This window comes from Muscardinus avellanarius (genome assembly GCF_963383645.1).
Source record: "Muscardinus avellanarius genome assembly, chromosome: 11".
Classification (NCBI taxonomy): domain Eukaryota; kingdom Metazoa; phylum Chordata; class Mammalia; order Rodentia; family Gliridae; genus Muscardinus; species Muscardinus avellanarius.
In genome coordinates, this window is record NC_137797.1 from 76,514,216 (window position 1) to 76,536,593 (window position 22,378).

The 22,378-nt window shown below is 37.1% G+C and overlaps 1 protein-coding gene across 1 annotated transcript in view; it reads left to right on the forward strand.

The window, feature by feature from the left end:
* Nucleotides 1-7,868: 7,868 nt before the first annotated feature.
* Nucleotides 7,869-22,378, forward strand: part of NELL2 (neural EGFL like 2) — a gene marked incomplete at its 3' end in the record, with an annotated part of 418,867 nt that continues 404,357 nt past the window's right edge. The window contains exons 1-2 of the mRNA XM_080706086.1: nt 7,869-7,950; nt 8,332-8,460. Of these exons, the coding sequence (XP_080562212.1) occupies nt 7,896-7,950; nt 8,332-8,460 (184 nt within the window). The 5' untranslated portion in view covers nt 7,869-7,895. The remainder of the gene's footprint in view (nt 7,951-8,331; nt 8,461-22,378) is intronic.

Sequence of the window (22,378 nt, forward strand, 5' to 3'; positions counted from 1 at the left end):
ACTGTGATTTTAATTTGGATTCCCCTAATAAGTCAGGACACTTTTCATGTACTTTTTTTCTTGTTTTCCACATGTTCATATTTTTCTTTGGAAATTGTTTATTAAGTATCTTGCTTTTTTTAGTTGTTATTTTTTGGTTGTTTTGAATTACAAGAATTTTTTATATAATCTGAGTACTAATCCTTTATTAGATATATTTTCTAAAAATTTTCTCCCGTTTGATAGCTTGACTTTGAATTAATGGCATTTTCAAAAAGCTAGAAGTTTTAAAACAGGTGGTGGCTTAACATCATCCCATACCACACTCTCTAGGAATCCAGCCTCATACCACACTGTCTTGATAAGCATAGTTTTACAGCATTGCCTTAAAGTCAAATAGTGCAAATCCTCCAATTTTGTTCTTTTTCAAAAACCTTTTTTGACTTTTCCCTTTTCTTTTTCATATAAAGTTTATAATCAGCTTATTTATTGATCTTAAAGAACCTACTAGAATTTTTATTGAGATGATTTTTGAATTGGCACATAAATAATATTAGATATACTCCATGGGCATAGTAGATCTTTTCATCCATTTAAGTCATATTTAATTCCATTTAGTAATGTTCTATACTTTTGAGTATAAAATCTTGCCTATATTTTGTTAGATTTCTCCATAAGTATTTTATTTATTTTGGTAATAAATGTTCATCTTTTTTTTTCTTAGCAGTACTGGGGATTGAACTAATGAATGCTCTAACACTGAATTATACCTCCATCCCTGCTTTATTTTATTTTGAGACAGGATCTCTCTAAGTTGCCCAGGCTGGTCTCAAACTTTTGATCCTTCTGCTTCAGCCTTCTGAGTAGCTGATAGGGAGTTCCTTAAATGCTGTTATGAAGGGCATTTTTAAATTTATATTTTCCTCTATTTACTGCTAGTATATACAAGTATAATTTATTTGTGTATATTAATGTTGTATTATGCAGTCTTGCTAAGCTCAATTACTAGTGCTGACAGATTTATCATAAATGTACTAAGATTTTTTAAATGAAATAAGCATATTTTCAAGGGAAAATTTTATTTTTCTTTCTTCCTAATAAGAATGACTTTTATTTCTTTTTCTTGCCTCATTGCATGACTGGAACTTAAAAACAATGTTGCCAAAACAATGAGTAGATGTGGGATCTTTTAAGTTGTGCTTATTAGATTGAGGAAGTTTCCTTCTATTTTTACTCTGTAGCAGTTACTCATTTTTATCATGACTAGTTTTTAAATTCTGCCAAATGCTTTTCTTGAATCACTTGATATAATTACTTTCTTGTATAAGTCATAAATATGGTAGATTATGTTGATTGATTTAAAAAATTTAATCAACTTTGAATTCCTGGAAAGAACCATATTTGACTGTAGTTTATAATTCTTTTTACACATTACTGGATATGATTTTATAAGAATTTCCCAAGCCGGGAGTGGTGGCACATGCTTGTAATCCCAGCTTTTGGGAGGCTAAGACAGGAGGATCACAGTTCAAGGCAGCCTCAGCTAATACTTAGTGAGGCCCTCAGTGAGCTGGGGGTGTAACTTGGAGGTAGAAAGCCCCTGGGTTTCATTCTCAGTACTGAAAAAAAAAAAATTGAAATTTTCCTTCTTCCCTCTCCTTCCTCTCTTTCTTTCTTCATATCTGGTTTTTTCATAAGAGTAATGCTAGTTTTACAAAAAGGAGTTGAAAACTGTTCCCTGATCTTATTTTCTGGAATAATTGTAAAAAACTGATATTATTTCCTTTTTAAATGTTTAATAGAATTTGTTATTGAAATTTAGGGAACTGGAGATTTTATCGATTATGTGAGAGGAATGTGGAAGTTCCCGAGTATAAGCATGGACTTATGTACCTGTTGCTTCAGTTCGCTCCCCATTTCTCTAGGCAAATATTTCATGTATTTTGATGCTTCTATTTTAGGTGTACTTATATTTAGGGTTGTCCTGTTTCTTTTATTATTGTATATTAAATCTTTAGTCCTGACAATTTTCTTTCCTCTAAAGTTAACTTTTTCTGATAATTATATAACCACACCAATTTTCTTTTTATTTATATTTGCATAGGCTATCTTGTGTATGTGGGGGGGTGCTGGGGGCTGAATCCAAAAGCATTGTACCTTTGAGCTACACCCCCAGCACTATTTTTAATTTCAATTTTGAAATAAGCCCTCACTACGTTGTGAAGGACCTCATTAAGTTGGGGAGGCTACTGGTGAATCTGTGATCCTTCTTTCTCAGCCTACTAAGTACTAGGATTACAGGTATGTGTAACCATGCCTGGCTTAGGATATCTTTTTTATCTTTTAGCTTTGACTTACTTTATTATATTTGAAGTTTTCTTTTTTTAAACAACACATAGTTGGATGTGTGTGTGTGTGTGTGTGTGTGTGTGTGTGTGTGTGTGTGTTACTGGGGATGGAACCCAGGGGTATTTTACCTTTGAGCTACATCCCCAACCCTATATTTTTTTATTGTTTATTTATGAAACAAGGTCTCACTGAGTTGCAAAGGACTTCACTAAGTAGCTGAAGCTGTCTGCAAATCATGATCCTCTTGTCTCAGCTTCCCAATTATGTTTTTTTAAATCTATCCTGACAATCTGTCTTTTAATTGTGTTTAGTCACTTGCATTTAGTGCAATTATTAATATATTTTTATTTTGGCCTACCATTTCATTGTTTTCTCTTTGTTACTTTTACTTTTTCTTGTATGTTTGTATTCCATGTTGTCTCTTGTGTCTTTTAACTATGCACCTGTGTAAAACATTTTAAATTAGTTTAATAGGACAATATACATATGTATCACCACATAGGTCCCTTTATTGTCATCTCTGTATGTTGTGATTATCTTATATATTAAGTCTCTTTGTACACAGAATATTTTTGCTCAGTCATTGTGGTAGCCAGAAGGATGGCCAGCCAAAGAGGTCTACATCCTAATCCCTAGAAACTGTGAATGTGTTACCTTACTTGGCAAAGGAACTCGGCACATAACTAAAGGTTAAGAACCTTCTGACAGGGTTAAAGTCCTGGATGATTCAAGTAGCCACAATATAATCATAAAAGTTCTTAAAAGTATAGGTTCCAACTCTAGACCTAGAACCATAGTGTACTGTGAGAACAACTTAGCTTACTACTGCTGGCTTTCAAGATAGAAGGGGCAATGAGCCACAGAATACAGATACCATGTAGAAGTTAAAGAAGGTATGGAGATGGATCTTCTCTGGAGCCATCAGTTTGAAGATAGCCTTGTAAACACTTATGACATATATTTGTGTTTTTTTTTTTTGTGGTACTGGGGTTCCTGGAAGCCCTTCTACCTCCGGGCTACACTCCCAGACCTATTTTATATTTTTGAAACAGGGTCTCTTACGCCAGCGCGGCTGGCTTCGAGCCTGCGCGATCCTCCTGTCTCCGCCTCCCAAGCGCGGGGATTACAAGCGTGCGCCACCACGCCCGGCATATTTGTGTTGTTTTAAGTCACTACATTTGTGGTAATCTGTTACATCAGCAATATTAATCTATTACAACCATATAACATGTTTTATAAAACTAGAGAGAAAAAGTCTGTTATGGTTACCCAGATATTTGCCATTTCTGCTTTTCATTCATTTTTGATAAGCTGGTTGTCTTTCTGTTATTATTTCCCTTCTGTCTTGAGAACTATCTTTAGCAAATTTTGTTTTATTGGTGCATTACGGTCATACATCTTAATGGAGTATAAGATGGTAGAGACATATATGCACACATCACTCGTTTAGTCCTTTCCTGATTCCCATCGCAAAAAAAAGTTTTTAAAAGCACCTTGACTGAAAGCCATTTTTAAAGTTTTTAAAAAATATCAGAATGTTTTTCATTCATTTCCATCCCTGAAGGATATTTTTTACCAGATGAATAATTCTGAGACAACAGAATTCTTTGCTTATTAAAAAAAATGTCATTTCACTTCTTTCTGGTCTTCATGGTTTCTGATGAAAAAAGGCCCTCATTCATTCAAATTATTACTTTCTTTTATGTAAGGTATCATTTTTTCTCTTGTTGCTTTTAATATTTTTCGTGTGTGCTGATGTGTTCTTTTTCTCTTGTTTTCAGTTTTATTATAATGTGTCTAGTTATGGATTCCTTTGGTTAATCCTATTGGAGTTATTTGAGCTCCTTGAATTTGTAAGTCTGTATTTTTCAAATTTGGAAGAGCTTACACAATTATATTTCCAAATAGTTTTTCTATACTAGACTCTTTCTCCTCTCCTTTTGGAATTCTGGTGACATAAAGACTCTTGATTTTGTTCCACAGGTTCCTGTAGCTAGGTTCATTATACATACAGATTAAAACAAACAAACAAAACCTTTGCCCAGCTGTTTAGAGTGGATCATTTCAATTGATCTATCTTCAAGCTCAATGACTTTCTTTTATCATTTCCATTCTGCTATTGAATACATTCTATTGATTTATTTAAAAAATTAGTTATTGTGTTTTCCAGCTCTAAAATTTCCACTATCTTTATTTCTATATCTTCTACTTATCTGCTGCCACTTTTTGTTTTAAGAGTGTTTGATTTTATGTTTTGGAGAATTTTTATAATAGATTCTTGAATATCTTTTTCTGACAATTCCTACCTTCATACCATCTTAACATTGTTATTTGTTGATTATATTTTTTAAATGTAAATTGGTTCTTCATATGCTTGGGAGGCTGAGACAGGAGGATTGCACAGGTTTGAAACCAGCCTAAGCTACTTAGTGAGACACTGTTTTCAAATAAAGTATAAAATAGGTCTGGGAGTATAGCCCAGAGGTAGAAAGGCCCCTGGGTTCTACCCCCAGTACCACCACCAAAAAACAAAAACAATTCCAAAACAAAAAACAAAAAAACAAAAAACAAACACACACACAAACAAACAACAACAACAACAACAACAACAACAACAACAACAAACAAAGAAGCTAAGCATTTTCACTCTTTTTGACTTTGGCCATAATTCATCATTTATAGTTGTACTAAGGATGTTAAATCCAGTTGGGTTTAGACTAAAAGTTTTGACTGGTCTTTCACTGTAGTTTTCAGTGAGAGAGAAAGAAGAAAGTGTGTTTATTTCATTTTACTCCGAATTAGAATCTCATGGCATTCATTAATTCTTCATTTATTTGTTCTTGGACATCCCTAGCCCTATTTTATTCATTATTTTGAGACAAAATTTTACTGAGTTGTTGAGGCTAGCCTGGAATCTGTGATACTTCTGTTTCAGTTTCTGTGATAATAAGTTTCCAGGTCTGTGCCACCAAAATATACATTTATTTCTAGAAGTTCCCTTTGCCTTTTTTTTAAAAAAATATGCTTAATATTTTCTTATATAATTCTGTTTGTTGATTATTTTATTTCTTTTCCTTAAAAAATCTTCAACTATTTAAAAATACTTATGCTTGTTATCATATTTTAAAAATATCTTGAATTCAAAAATACTAATTCTCTTTATATTTCCTGTCTTCCATGGTATTTTATCTCACTGTAATTTATAATTTTATTATTGTTCACTAGTGATTTTCTTTTCAAATGTCAAAGATCATAAGAGGCCACTGAATAGAAGTTTTGTATTTGTTTTTTTCATAAGACCCTGGGACTTTCATGCTAATTTTTGATTTTAGAATTCCTATACCAGTGGGAAGTCTAATTTTGGAACTTATTCCTGCAAGTGACAAATCTTGAGGTTTGACATTTATTATAGATGACTTTTGTTTTCCAGTTATGGTTATATTCAGCTGGCAAACATTTTTGCTACTCTTTGGGTTAATGTGCAAAGTTTTTAAAGTTTCTTTTTATAAGTGGGATAATCCTTCCAATCTTTCTCTACTTATCAGAGAGGTCAGTAACATCATCACCCTTTCTGGCTTTGGCCATAACTTATTATTTCTAGTTCTGCTATGGTGTTAAAATTTCCATTGTTTTAGGATCCTTGTAGAGTCTGAAACCATGTATTTTCCCTTTTTCAGTCTTTACACCAGTTACTTCCTTCTCTGCCAGTCTCCGGCTATCTCTGTTTTTCTATAATGCAGGAGTCTTTCTTAATTTAAAGGTCACTTATAAATAAAAGTAAGGAACATTTTATTTAGTTATGATTATGTGTTCATAGTAGGAGGAGGACTCCTCAAAACCAGTAGGTATGACCACTTGGTATGACCATAAAAGGGGGGGGGGCATTGTGGTCTCTTTCTTAAAAGGCAAAAAGTTCATTCAAGGGCACATATGCCTTTCAACATAGCCCTAAAACCTTAAGGCAAATTTTTTAAGAAAGGCATTCAACTTCCATTTTGAAAAAGTTAAAAGAGTTTCAAAAGGATCAAAATGCTCTGTTCAAAGATGAACTTTTTATTTTGTAGTTAATACTTATGTAAGTTTTCTATAGATACTAATAAAAATTAATTACCACAAACTTAATGGATTGAAACATCATAAATTTATTATCTTACCCATTTGTTGTTCTGACATCTAAACCGAGTCTAACCTGGCTAAAATAAAGGTACTGATACTTCTCTGCTCCTTGCTGAGGGTGTATGGTAGAGTCTGGGTAGAGCCTATATGAGTGTGGGTACCAATTGTCTCTTCTCTCTGGCCTGGGCTCAGTCTTTTTCTTCTGCTTATTTTTTATTCTATATTTTTCTTTTTAAATTCTAGCTATCTATGGTCTTTTCCTTCTGCTTGTTTTTATCTTTTCCTTCTGCTGTCTACCTACTTAGCTACCTCATCTACCCACATTTTCTGGGCCTACATAGTCAGGCTCTCTGGATCTGTCCACTTGACGTTTGCTGCTGTGTGCTGGTCTCCAGAACCACGGCCAGGTCCTGGACCTTGGGTTTGGCAGGGGGCGCACGAGGTCCTGGAGCTGTCCAGCAGCTCCTGGCTAAGTTCCTATCCGCGCGCTCCTATGGGGGAAGCTCTCCAGCGCCCCACCCCGGCAAGGAGCCTCTCCAGTAGGGCTCCCTGGGATCCCCAGGCTCGCCGCGGGTCTCCAACAGTCCCTCCTCCGAGTCTAGCGTGCTTGGGCGGCCTCCCTGCGCCTCGGGGGTTGCCCTGAAGCCTCGTGCGCGAGTGGATTTTCTCCCTTTGCCTGAAGGGTGGGTGAGCGCCTCTCCCTCCTGCTAGCCTCGCCTTCTGCGGCTGGGTGGTCCCCTCTGTCTCTCCGGTCTTTCAAGACCCACGCCTGGAATCCAGGGGTGAGAGCAAAGACCACCCACCAAGTTAGCACCTTGAATTTGAATCTTTCGATCCAGAAAGGGGATCGGTGTTGCCGGTCGGCGAAAGCGCGAGAGAGGAGGGCGGAGGCTGCAGCCGCTCCCGAGCTCGGGAGACCCCACCGGGAACCCGGAGCCCGCGCGGGAGAGGGGCGCGGAGCGCGGCCTCGCCCAGGCGGCGCCTCCTCCCTCCCCTCCCCCTCTCCCCGCCCCCGGCCCGCCCTCCCGCCCGAGGAGCCGTCTCTCTTCCAAGTCTCCCGGCGCTCTCCATTGTCTCTGCCTTACAACAGGTTCGGGCGGCCGGGCGCGGGCGGGTGCGGGCCCTCCCTCCGCTCGGGGCGCGTCCCGGGGCGCGCGTGGCCGGCCGCCCCCGCGGTCCAGCCCCCCTCCGGCCTCGCGCCGCCCGCCCCCCTCCAGCCGGCTCCGCGTGCGGGGCGATGCGCGCCGCGGAGGCTCCAAGTTCTCCACGCGCCTCGGGGGGCCTCCCTGTTCTTTCTTAGGAAACCAAATCGTGGTAATCCTACTAATCAGTCCCTCCCCGGCGGCAGCAAGAGGAGAGGCACACGCTGTTTTCCCGCTTGATTCCAAGAACCTCTTCGGTTTTTATTCTCTTTTTCAAGAGGGAGACGATGGACTGAGCAGAGCCACACCATGGAGCCCGGGGTCCTCCTGAGAACCTTGTGCGTGCTCTGCGGTCTCGGAGCAGGTGAGCGCTGGCGGAGCCGGGCCGGGAGGGGCCGCCCCGCCGGGGGCTGGGGACCGGCGGAGGGTCTGGTGGGAGCCCGGGTAGGCGGGCTGGGTGTGGGTGGGTTCCGCGCCCCCGGGGGAGGCGGCGGCGGGCCACGGCCCTGGTCAGGGTACAGGGCTGCGGGGAAACTTTGCACCGAGGGCTCAAAGTAGGTCACGGAAATGGGACTGGGTGCTCCGCTATTTAAAGCTGGGCTGCTAATCGCAGGTAAGGCTCGTCGCAGCGCCGAGGGAGTCGCCTCGTCTCCCTTCGCAATCTCGTTCTGTGCTGCCCTGGAGGAAGACGCTGGCATTTTAACGGAGCCCTTTCTTTCTCCCCTCTCCTCCCCCCTCCCACCAGTTTGGGGACTTGGGGTGGACCCCTCCCTACAGATCGACGTCTTCACAGAGCTAGGACTTGGAGAGTCCACGGCCGGGGTGCGCCAGGTTCCGGGGCTGCATAATGGGACGAAAGCCTTTCTCTTCCAAGGTACGGCGATGGTACGGTGACGCCCGCGGCGGCCGAGGGGCCGGCCTGCCGCTCCCCTAACTTTGCGTTGCCCGGTGCAGGGCCGGCGGGGCTGAGGATCCTGCGGGACGCGCTGCCCAGCCCTCTTGAAGGAGCTTGGCTTTCTTCCACTCCTTCCTGCTCCTCACTTTTGTAGTCTTGCCATTATAAGGGAGAGCCCTTTAATTACCGAACAGAATCTCCCACGGCAGATGTGGTTGATTTTGGAGTCTGGGGAACAATGAATTATAACACCAACACCACATTTGTGAAATTGATTTAGGTAGGAAACAAGATAGCTTAATCTTAGTTAAGACATTGACCTCTGAAAGTTTCAGGTGCATTGGTTCCCTCTGGGAGGCATTTCTTTATGAGGATTTCTGGAAAAAAATAGTGTTTTGGTAAGATTTATAGCTCTCAGTATTTTCACCGACTGCATATCACAAACATACTATATTTGAGGCAAGACTCATCATGGAAGGATCATCATTCTTCCTTCATCACCAACGATGTAAAAAAGGATATTGTTCCCTAAAATATCTTAAAAAAAGGTTCAAGTAAATATCACTATCACTGTTAATTGTATGTGTGAGATTTTAAAACTTTTTCGAAGTCAGTGGACATTGGCTGTTGCAGAAATCTAAATGTATTATATGGTCAGAAGCAAATTTCAATGCAACTGAGACTTTAGCTTTGACTTAGCAAAGCTGTGAAAGATTGCTTAATTTATGGAAAGATGCTGTAATATGAGCTTCTAAAAGGTAGCTAAGCATGTACAGAAAGATGAGATTCACACATGGTGAAGTACAGATGAAAGCAAATAAATGAATTTGGTTCAACATACCTGATGGATGAAAGCATCTCTTCTTATGTCATCTAGATTTTCCTATTGCCATATTGGGGCTACAGCTTCACAAGAAGTGCAACATATAACTATTAAAGAGTTGGATAGGCAAAATACCACCACTCCAGCACATCTGCCACCAAGACACTGAAGTAGTCTCTAGTGGTGTCATTGCCTGTTGTAGCCAGTGTGTGTCACCATGGACAGTAACACAAAGCTCACAGCTGGGAAAGGAGGAAACTGACATGTGTTGCATTTATTTAAAACAAGTTTGGTCTTAACAACAAACGAAGTGTGATTTTCTGGCTTTTAAATTATCACCTTAATTTTCTTTTTTAAGTAGCATTTTATTATGGCAAATATTTAAGAGAATAGGCACTTAAAGATCTTCTTTTGGAAGGTGGACTTTGATATTGAATCCTTTAAAAACAGTGAGTGACCAGTTCTAACTAAGGAAAGGAGGCTGTGCTGTCAGCAAAATTTGAGAGTTGAATAGAAGTTATCAGTAGGGCCAGCCCGTCTTCTTTCTGTTGTGTATTATTTTATTTTTACCTCTGATTTTCAGTTTCTTTAAAAATGGGAACAAAGTTATTTCAGGACTACCACTTTGAGTCACTGGTAAGATTTACAGTATCCTAAACATCTGATAAACAGATGCTCTAGAATACCTTTAAAATTTCTGGAGGTCCTTTACAGTTTTTTTTTTTTATTGTTCTTCCTGGTTTCCTCTGAAGAGTGGCTGGGCTGTCACAAAAGAAACCTTCAGGACTGTTCATTTTATGTGAAATAGTTGGTCAATTAGATATTGGAAAATTAGACCGTTTCTAGGAAATAATCTCAAGGGACCAATTTTTTTTCTAATTTATTATAAAAGATGTTTAATATTTATTTATTTAAATTTTCAGCTTTTTCAATGCAGATATTGTGTTCCAAACACATAGATCATGTTTTCTTGAATTGTCTTTAGTTTCTAGATACTAGTGTACTTTGATGATTATTTTTGTTTATTATTTTATTATATTTATTATTATTATTATTATTGTTGTTGTTGTTATTTTGTTTCCTTGTTGATGCCAAACCCAATATTTAGACAGAGTAAATGCCTTATGAATACAGTTTATGATATTGAAGATGTAGAATTTTATTTCTTGCTAAATTACAAACTTTGTTTTATATAGCCAATCATTCAGTAAGTACTTACTGCCTGCTGTTTTCAGTAGTCATATAGTACTGATGTATTGATTATGCTAGTGATTTACCTTATTCTAAGATTTGAATTCTGAAATTGACAACTGGACCTTTGGTTCTTTATGGTAGTTCTGCTTACCTTGGAAGGATCATTGCTCTGCTCTTAGGATACGGGAGGTTCTGTTATACAGTCAGCCCCGAGCTTGCTGCTTCGCTGTTCCAGGGGCTCAGAGAGACAAAAGCTCTAGAGATTTCATATTCCATTTACACTGACTTGAGGCTGTTGCAGACATTTTACATAGTGTGTAAAATGTCATAGCAGGAATAGTAACAAATTATAAAACCTGTGAGATGCTCTCAGATTTCATATGAACCTATCATACAAGTTTCTTTGTACTAGCAGATATACTCTAGAGAGAAGATATTTTGAACCATTGGATTCTTCCTGCAATACAAACCATCTGCTTTTGTCTCTTAGTGTTAAAATAAAGAAATCTCAACATATACTTGCCTGTTTATTTTTTTACTTATTTAATATCACTCCTTTCTTGATGGCTACTCAGTTTTTCTCAGTAATTTCTGAGATGCAATTCTGTGCTTTTTGAAACTATGAATAATTTTTATAAATTATTGTGAAATATGAAATTACTACCAACATTTCATTATATATGCATAATTAAAATAAATAGCAATATATTTCAGAGTCATACCTTTTTATCATTAACATTAATTATATTATCACTAAAATGGTTTCATTGTTGCTGAAATTTAATTTATAATTGCTTTGGAAATGTACGCACTAAGATGCTAAATTAAATAATCCCTGAATAAATGTGGCTTTCAATCTGTGTAAATTATAATAATTTTCAAAAGACAAAAGTACCCAGGCAATAGTTTTTAATTCATGTTAAGATCTTCTAGTGATTTCTAGCTGTAATCTGATTCACAGCCACAACAAAGCACTATTTATTTATTACTTAAAAATAGAGAAGCGAATGCCAACAATGAAAACACTAATGAAAGGTTAGAGTTGAAATCATAAGAGCTAGTGCAATTGTAAATAGAATTTTACCTATCTTGTCTTAAAGTCTAGGGAATATTTTTCCAGAATAATGATCATAATAATGTTCTTTTCTCTGTGAAAGTGAGAGATCGGAGAATATGCACAAAGATCTCGAACTTTCTAGCAAGGTTAATAAGGTTTTTTGATCTTTGTTTTTAACAATTCATCTGGCCAGGTTTCCAAAATAGTTTCATCTGTTGACTTAAGAAAGTTTCTTCTGAAATGTCATAGGTTTTATATCCTTAATCCTTATAAGAGTAGATAAACATCAAAACATATTTTTCCTGAGTTGATAATATAAAAATAAGATCGTTAATTATTTTTTTAAATTGAAGTTTTAAATGGAAAAAATGTTCACAGGCCCATTCTCATGCCACTTTGAAAATGGAATGAAATAAGGCCATTGACCTTAATAGGCAAAGGTAGCTGCATTAAGAAAAGATGGCATTGGATATTTGTGTCCCCTGTGATGATTGGTAGGCATCTATAAACTTAGAGGTGTGATGGTCATTATTGCCCCAATAGTGTAGACTACCTTTATGATTAAAACATCGGCTTAGAAACCAGACAGACCCAGCTAGAATCTCACTAGTTGTGTTACTGTGATGAGAGCACTTAATTTCTCCTAGCATCAGTACCCTTGAATATAAAATCAACATTGTTATGAAGATTGAACATGTTCATTCATTGAAATAAACTATTGTTGTGCAACTACCAAATTGCTAGATGTTAGGCATATAGCAATGAAGTCATTAGGACGTAGCTTCCCCTTTATAGTGCCTTAAAATAGCTATTAAGTAGTCACACAGATAATAATTTAATCATTATTAAGATAAGTTATATGAAAAACTAAGAGCATTATGGGAATCTGTATTCTAGTTTGGAGTATTACAGGATCAGGAAAACTGTCTTTGTCTTTGGGAAGAGTCATTTATGCTGATAGCTGAAGGATACATAAGAGTATTTAGAGAAGAAAGGCTAAGAGAATTCTGGAAGAAAGAAAATCACAGGCAAAGGGAATTTTATGAGCAAAAGTCCTAAACCCAGGATGAGCATAGTGCGTTTGAGAAAATATAAGTCTAGAGGAGTAGAGACAGGGTAGTTGTGATATGAAATGAAGCAAATGGGTAAAGCAGGGACCAGGTTGCACTGTAGCCATATTAATGCAGTAGAATTCAAAAGCTGAATGTTCCTAGGCTGAGATGTGCTGCTGTAGGTAAAATAATGGTTCCCCTAATGATGGTCACGAATAAATTTTTGGAACCTGAAAACTTTGTTACATGGCAAGGTAAAATTAAGGCTGCTAATTAGATGATTTTAAGATAAAGAAGCTCTCATAGATGATCTGGTGGACCCTCTGCATCACAAGAGTACTTTAAATTTGGAAGAGGCAGGTTTCTGAGACAATATTAGAGTCTGTGATACAGGAAAGACTAGACTAGCCATTGCTGACTTTTAAGATGAAAGTGGGATATGAGCCAAGGAATACCAGAAGTCTTTAGAAGCTAGAAAACATAAGAAAATATATTTTCCTTTAGAGTCTTCAGAAGGAACACAGTGATGCCAATACCTTGATTTAAGTCCAGTTAAACCAGTTTTGGAATTCTGACCTCCAGAGTCATAAAATAATAAATTTATATTGATTAAAATCAGTAAGTTTATACTTACTTGTTTTAGCAACAGAAACCAATATTTTTTGGTATATGGAAGTGTGGCACTTCTGTAGAAAGTACCCCAAAATATGAATTGGGCAGTGAGCAAATAGAATTTTGAAGGTCATGTTACAAAAAGACCTAGATTGCCTTGAATAGACGTTCAGTAGAAATATGGATGTTGGAGGACTCAGAAGAAAGTGAAGAGCATGGTAGAGAAAAGCTAAATCACCTTAAACGATACTTAAGTTATAATAAACAGACTGCTGATAGAAAGGAGAATGTTAAAGGAACCCTCAGTGAGGGCGCAGAGGGGAATGAGGAACTGTTATGTGAAATGAAGAAAAGAGGATCTTTTTTATATCCTGGGAGGAAAATTAGCTGAATTGTGTCCTGTGGTTAGAAGAAAAGCTATACTTTTAAACAATGACCTTGGGTATTTAGGTGAAGTGATTGATTAAGTGCTGAAGGTGTACTTTAGCTTTTTCATGTAGCTTATTGTAAAATGTGAGATAAGAGAGAGAGAGATTTAGAGAAGAATTGTTTAGCAAAAAGGATTCAGAATTTGGCATTTGAAAAATCCTTAGCTCATCCTGATGACAAAGGATGTTATAATAGGAGATTCACTGTCAGGAATGGCTGTTCTAGAGAGAAAAAAACTAAGGTTGTGGCTGGAAAAACTTTCACTATTGTCTCAGCGGTATGGAAGGTTAGAGTACTCAGTTACAGTGGGGGCGATTTGAAGGATAGAGGGTTCAAGACTGACTCCCCAACTATGTCAGCAGACGACAGGAATAAAGATGGAATTATCCAGCAAATATCTACAGGAACTTTTTTTTGTCTATGGAGTGAATTGCAATAACATACATGGGAGATATACAGTATAATAATTTATTATAAACTGGTTATCCATTTGTAGAGAAATAGAATTAGATTCCAGCTTCTCACCCTGTGCAAGAGTCAAATCGAAATGGATTAAAGACCTAGAAATTAGAACAGAGGCTTTGCAATGATGAGGAGATGGAAGAGGGCCAATGCCTCAACATATAGGCACTAGTAGAAACTTCTTTAGTAGGGTGGTATTAAATTAAAAAGTTCCTGTTCAGCAAAGGAAAACATCAAGGATCTTAAGAGAAAACTGACAGAATGGGATAAGATCTTTACTCCTCCTGGTACAGGACTAACATCTAGAATATACAAAGAACTTAAAAATCTTAACACTAAAACAAAACAAAACCCAATAAAAATGGGCAAGTGAACTAAACAGACACTTTATAAGAGAATAAATGCAAATGGCCTATAAATATTTGAAAAAATGTTCAACATCACTAGCAATCAGTGGGATGAAAATCAAAACTACACAGAATCCACTTAGAATGGCAATTAAATGGCAATAAAAAATACAAACTATTAGTAAATGCTGGTGAGGATGTTGGGAAATAGGAACTTTTATACATTGTTGGTGGGATTTCAAATTAGTGCAGCCATTTTGGAAAGTCAGAAGACTGAAAATGGACCAGCTCTACCACTACTGGATTATCTTCCCAAAGCTATTGAAACCAGAATAGTATAATATATGCATATTTATGTTTACAGCAGCATAATTTACAATAGCCAAATTATGGAACTGGCCTAGGTATCCATCAATACATGAATGAATTATGAAATTATGGAATATACGTATAATGAAATTCTACTTGTCCATAAAGAAGAACAAAATTATGTCCTTTTCAGGAAAATGGATGGAACTAGAGAATATTATGATAAATGAGAGAGTCACCAAAAGTATAAAGGGTCATGTGTTTTGCTCATATGTTGAAGCTAAGGAGCAAGGATTCCAGACAAAGGAGGAGAAACTCTAGTGAAGTGATGGAGGGGTCTAGAAGAGGGAGGTGTGTGGGAGGAGCGAGATCTGGTGAAAGAAACACTTCAGTCAACATGATGTGCATATACAAAATCTTCTGTGCCAATCTCGATATACATATTGGGATTATGGGAATACATATGGGAAGGAGAGGGTGGGACGTGAGACCCAGGTGGGGGAGGCCCACCAAATACTGTTTGTAACCTTATTTCTTTCTGAACTTCATCATGATGTGAGACTACAACACACCAAAACTCCCCTCAAAAACAAAGAATACTATGCCAGTTAAAAATGTCTCCAACTTTGCCTGAGTCAGTTAGAGGATGAAATGGAATGAGGTATAGAATCCCCAAAAATTCTATAAGCAAGAAACAGGCTGATAAAATACTCATCTGTAAATACTGGTCACCTTTCACGAAAAAAAGAAAACTGACACAGGAAAAAACTGAGATATACAGTTAAAAATCACAGAGAATTATTCTCAGACCTTGATAATAACTGGAATTTTCCTGGCTGGATTTAAAAATTGTTTTGAGTCTGGGGACCAACTTTTTTTAGTTTCTTTTTGTTCTACTTTTTGAGTGGGAATATTTATAACTAGTAGCCTATATCTGTCTCTCAGTATGTTTGGAACTAAGGTCTTGTTTATAGTTGGAGGGAAATTGTGCCTCAGAATGGCTTATACCAGATATTAAAAAACTCAGTAGTATCTGATTTAAATCATAAGATTTGAGACTTCTTTGTTTTTAATTTAATCTTTTTAAGATGACAAATGAAAATTTCATTTCTTTACCAGGTACAATAAGATGTTTTCAACTATGTACATTGTGGAATAGCCAAATCAATCTGATTAGCATATTTATTACATAACACAATTAAAATTTATTTTTGTGAAAATGCTTAAAATTTTTGTTGTAGGTATTTTCAAGAATATAATGCACTATTAACTATCATCACAGTAGAACTCTTAAATTTACTCTATCTAACTGGAATATTGTATCTTTTGACCAACATTTCCCCAATGACTTTTCTTCTACTGTTCTACTCTCTGCCTGTATGATGTGATGGTTTGCATCTGGAATGTTCCCCAAAGCCTCATGTATTCTCAGTACAGCAGTGTTTAGAGGTGAAATAATTGAACCATGAGAGCTCTAACCTCATCAATAGATTAATCCATTCATGAATTAATAATTTGATGTGAGCAGGTGGGACATGGCTGTAAGAAGGTAGAACATGGCTGGGGGGAGCAAGTCCATGGGGTATGGCCTGGGGGACTATATCTGTATCTGGTCCTTTTTTTTCTTTCCATTCTCAGCTGCCATGAATTGAGCAGCTTTCCTCTGCCATACCCTTCGGCCCCGATGTTTCTTAGGATCAGTCAGCCATGGACCGAGTACTTTCAAACTGTGAGCCAAAATCAAACTTCAGATCCTCTAAGCTGTTCTTGTTAGGCATTTTGTTCACAGTGACAAAAAGCTGACAAATACATATGAATTAAACTTTTTTAGGTTCCACATACAAGTGAGATCATGAGATATTTGTTGTTCTGTGCTTGGCTTAATTAATTTAACATAATGCCACATTTACACAGGTTGATCCCTTATATTGGCTATTTTGAATAATTCTTCAATGAATGTAAGAAACCATACATCTGATTTTTTTTAGTAGTAGTACTGAGGATTGAACTCAGCAACACTCTGCCACTTAGCTACATCACCAACTTTTAGCTTATTATTATTTTTATGTTGAGGCAGGATGTTATTCAGTTATTCCGACTGGACTACAGTGTGGTCTCTTGTCTCAGCCTCCTGCGTCTCTGGGATGACAGGCATGTGCTATCGGATCCATCTAGAAGTCCAAATCTTTTTGACATACTGATTTCATTTTCCTTGAATATATACCCAGAAGTAGGATTGCTAGATGATATAGTAATTCTGTTTTTAATTTTTGGGAAATTTCCCTAATATTTTCCATACTATAATAGCTGTGCCAATTTATAGTTCCACTAAGAGTGAGCAAATGTTTCTTTTCTTCACATCTATGCCAATGCTTGTTATCTTTCCTTTCTTTGATAATACTCATGCTAACAGGATTAGGCAGTAACCCACTGTGGTTTTCATTTGAATTTCATTGATGACCAGTGATGAACATTTTTTATTCTTATTATCTATTTTTAAATATTCTTTTTGAGAAATGTATATTCATCTTTGTCTTTTTAATTGCTATTGTTTAGTTTTTTATATATTTTGGATATATATTGGAGTACCTTTCTTAGGTGTATAAATATTCTCATCCATTTGGTAGGTTGTCTTTTCACTCAGTTGCTTACTTTGTTAGGTAGAAGCATTTTAGTTTAATGCAATCTCAATTTCTTTTTCTTTTCTTTTTTTTTTGGTTTTTACTTTTGGTATAATATTCATTGTCTAGGACAATGCCCTAGATCTATTTTTAAGTAAATTTCTCCTGCTTCCTTTTAGTTGTTTTATGATTTTAGATCTTACATTTAAATTTTTACTTTATTTAGAAGTTGTTTGTGTATGGTTTGTGGTAAAGGTCTAATTTCACTCTTCTGCATATGAATACTTAGTTTCCTTAGCACCATTTGTTGAAAAGACTGTGAGACTCAAGGGGCCATAAATGTTTGGATTTATTTCTGGACTATCTATCTTTTCTAGTGCTTTATATTTCTGTTATAATGCCACTAATCATGTTCCAAAGGCCACATCATAATACTATCATGTTAGGCATCCGGTCCCACTGTATTAATTTTGGGACACACATACTTAAACCATAGTAATATCATTGTGATTGGAAAAGATATTTGATTTTAATCTTTATAAATCTTCTGACTTATTCTTTTGGCCTAACAAATGAACTGCCCTGGAGAATATTCTATGGGTATTTGAGAAGAATGTATATTTTTCTGCTGTTAAATAGAATGTTCTGTGCATATCTTTTAGGCCCATTTAGTCTTAAGTATAGTTTAAATCCAATGTTTCATTATTGATTTTCTGTCTGGGTGATATGTCCATTGCTCAAAGTGGGTTATTTAAGTCTCATACCATTGTTGTTTTGTGGCTTATTTCTCTTTTCACATCTATTAATATTTTCTTCATATATTTAGTTACTCCATGTTGGGTATACTTATTATTTATAATTGCCATATCCTCTTGATTAATTGACTCCTTAATATTGTTTAATGATCTTTGCTCTTTTTATATTTTTTTGTATTGAAGTGTATTTCATTCTGGTTTCTTTTGTTTTTCACTTTTATGGCATGCCTTTTCATCTTTTTACCTTCAGTCTATGCTTGTCCTTAAAGGTGAAGTGAGTATCTTATAGGCAGCATGTAGTTAAATCTTTAAAAAATTAATTCATCAACTCTTATCTTTTGACTGAGGAGTTTAATTCACCTACATTCAAGAAAATTGGTAGGAGAGGGCTTACTACTATTATTTTCTTGTTTTCTTGTTGTTTTATAAATCCTTTGTTTCACTTTTGTAATCTTCCTTTGTGATTAGATGATTGTCTCTGATGATATGTTTTGCTTTACTTGTTATCTTCAGTCTAACTATTATAGTTTTTTTTTTTTTTGCTTAGTACTTACCATGAGCTTAAACAAAACATCTGTGAGTAATAATAGGGTATTTTAAGCTGATAATCAATTAAATTAGATCACATAAAATTTTGCATTTTACATCCTCCACAAACATTTTATGTTCTAAAGTCAAAGTTTACATCTTTTCTTTCAACTTTTTATTGATGTATTTTAGTCACACAGGTTAATAGAGTACAAGATGGTGGAGGCATATATACACACATCACCCAAGTAGCCCTTACCCAGTTCCTGCCCCATTCCATCCTCCTCCCTCCTTCTCATGTTTGCCTTAGTGCTTGACTTTGAAATGTTTGTTAATGCACATCATTAACATTAGAGATTTTCTTCTTCTCCCATCCCATCCCCTTAGGTCACTTTATTTGCCTATCTGTAGTATCTCCTTCGTCTAAGTTCCTCCTATGACTCATCCTTTCTATATTCATGAGATTCTTGCCTCTACCCTATTTTTTTCCTTTTTTCCCAGCTTCCATATATGAGAGAAGACATTTAACCCTTGACTTTCTATGTTTGGCTTATTTCACCTAATATCATGCTCTCTAGTTCCATGCATTTTCTTACAAATGACATTGCTTCATTCTTTTTTTGTGGCTGAATAAAGTCAACTGTTTATACCACATTTACTTCATTCATTCACCTGTTGAAGGACACCCAGGCTGGTTCCATCATTTGGCTATTGTAAATTGTGCTACTGTAAATATGGGATGGATAAATTGCTAATAGTACACTGGCTTTAATTATTTTGGATAAATACTGAATAGTGGTATAGCTGGGTCATACAGTGATTCTTTTCCTAATTTTTTAAAAACTTTTTTATTGGTGCATTGTATTCATACATCATAATGGAGTAAAAGCCTTGTGTAGAAATACATGCACACATCACCCAGCCAACATCCACCCAGTCCCTACCCCACTCCCTCCCCATCTCTCCCTCCCATGCTTGGCTTAGTGGTTGACTACGATTATTCCTAATCTTTTGAGGAATCTCTATACTGATTTCCATAGTAGCTGTATTAATGCACAGTCCCACTAACATGTTATAAGTGAATAGTGTGTTAGTGGATGTTTTGTTATTATATTTTTTCTTCACTATATAAGCATACATTTGTAGAGACTCTAATTGACCACTGTATGTTAAAATGATTGAAATGGTGTTGACGGGGAGAACAATTTGGAACACATCTCCTATTGCTCCCATTTGATATGCTGCCAGTAATTGGGCAGTGGACATGTACTTTTAGAGTTTTTCCTCTTGGAGCCTCGTCTAATAGTCTTACTCTGGAAAAGGAGTAAGGAATCGATGCAACCATGTGTCTGTTTCTACAAAAGGAAGATATAGAATGAGGACAACAAATCATTGTGCCAAAAGTTCACATTCAACTGGTCTAAACAAAAGAAGGGGTGATGGAGGCAATTCTGAGTTCATACTTGTGTGCAGTGATGGTGGGAAATATGGCTTCTGGAATAGGTATTATAGGCCCCAGTCTTGGATCCTCCAATAACTAGTTATATCGAATTGGTATCAACATTTATCTCTGCTTCAACTATTAACATTCCCGCTTCTTAGAGGTAAGGTAGAGATTATAGGAATAAAACTGTGTCTGATGCTAACTGAACACTGAATTAATGTTGTGTTATTTTTATTTTGAATTGGCTAGATTTTGTGGAGGTGACTTTTCATGTGACCAGCGGAGGACAGGTGGAGGTAAACCAGGATAGGGGAGAAGCTGCTCCTGAAGTATTTTCTGTTCTCTTTTGGCTACTTTCTGGCTTACCAGGGAGAAGAGAACATGTGGATTTGTGCAGAGTGGTATGTCAATAAAAGGCAAATTAGGATAGGAAAGAGTGTTCTATCCTATTGTATCATCTCAGAAGTGAGGTAGCATAGAGAAAACCAATAGAAGAAACAGGGTGTAACTTTTCTATATAGTCACCAACACATTACTTTTCAAGCATAATAAAAATTCAACATATGTTTTTAGTTATATATATCATGGGGAGAAGTAGTAGAAGTTCCGAGAAATATATGGAAAAATAGTTTCACCTGGTTCTGTTTGGATATCTTTTATATTTCTTAGTAAGGTATTGGTTTGGTATGTTAGTAGGAACAAGTGATGATGGATAAGGTTTCTGGAAACCTTGAATGATGGTTCAGAGACCAATGCAATGTTGAAAAAGGCATTAAGTTGGTCCTTTGTGCCCTTTATAAATTGTAGTCATTTTCCCAAAATTTCCTGCTAGTTCTTTAGTGTCTTCCCTGGAATATTTTGCTACCATTTCCATTTATTTCTGTAATAAAAGTTCCTCTGTGAATTTTAATTCCAGTAGCACCATTCTCTCTCTCTCTCTCTCTCTCTCTCTCTCTCTCTCTCTCTCTCTCTTTCTCTCTCTCTCTTTTGTGGTGCTAGGAAAGGAACCCAGGGGCATTGTAACTCTGAGCTACACCTCTAGCCCTATTTCTTTGTCTTTTTTATTTTTGGTGGTACTGGGGATGGAACCCTTCTACCTCCGGGCTACACTCCCAGACCTATTTTTATAGTTTTTTAAATTTGGAAACAGGGTCTCTTAAGCCAGCGAGGCTGGCTTCGAACCTGCGTGACCCTTCTGTCTCCACCTCCCAAGCACGGGGATTACAAGCGTGTGGCACCACACCTGGTGTGTCTTTTTTATTTTTGAAACAGGGTTGCACTGAGTTGCGAAGGGCCTCGCTAAGTAACTGAGGCTGTCGGCCAACCGCCATCCTCTGGTTTCAGCCTCCTGAATGCAGGGATTACAAGTGTGCACCACCATGCCTGGCCAGTCATTTTTGTGTGTGTGCATTATAGTCATACATCTCAATGGTAGAGGATACATGCACACATCACACATTTCGCCCTTTCCCAGTTCTCCGCACCATTCCTTGCCCCTTCCTTCTGGTGTTTGGCTTGCTGATTGACTTTGATACTTGTGAATGTGCATCATGTACATTAGTGAGTTTCCCTCTTCCTCCCCCCACTCAGTTAAGTTGCCTTATTTGTTCATCTATGGTTTCTCCTTCTTTTAAGTCACTTACTCTCTTATTTCCCAAATGAGAATTTGAGTTCACTAGAGAAAGGATTATCTCTGTATTTCCTCTGACCACTAACAACCCTGTGCTGGTTTTCTTCTTTGATTCTTTGAGTTGTTCCTCCTTATTCCTTTCCCTGGTGAACTTTTAACTTATTATTCAGGACTCAGATACACTGTAACTTTGGCTAACAATATTCTTTTTTTTCTGCATTGTTTTTTGCACCCTCTGTTAAAATAACCACCACATTGTGTCATGGCTGTTTTTTTTTTAATGGAGAAATATTGCTACTTCCCTTTTATATCCTATTACTTTCCTGGTCCAAGCCACACTGTCTCTCACCGGCAGCCGCCTCTTAGCGTGGTCTCCACGCTTACACTCTTGATCCTTCAACTTAGTTGTCAGAGTGACCCTTTCAAAATATTCAAAACTCACTGCCCTCCCTTTCTAGCAGGGAAACCACACAATCCATATACAAATGACATATCTTGTCACTGCTTTTCCCCAGACCTTCAGTGGTTCCCTTGTTCAGTCCAAATAAAAGTCATAGTCTTTTCTTTATGCCCTACAGAGTTCTATATGAACACAAAGTCCTCCATGCCCCATCCATTGCTTTTCTGACCTAGT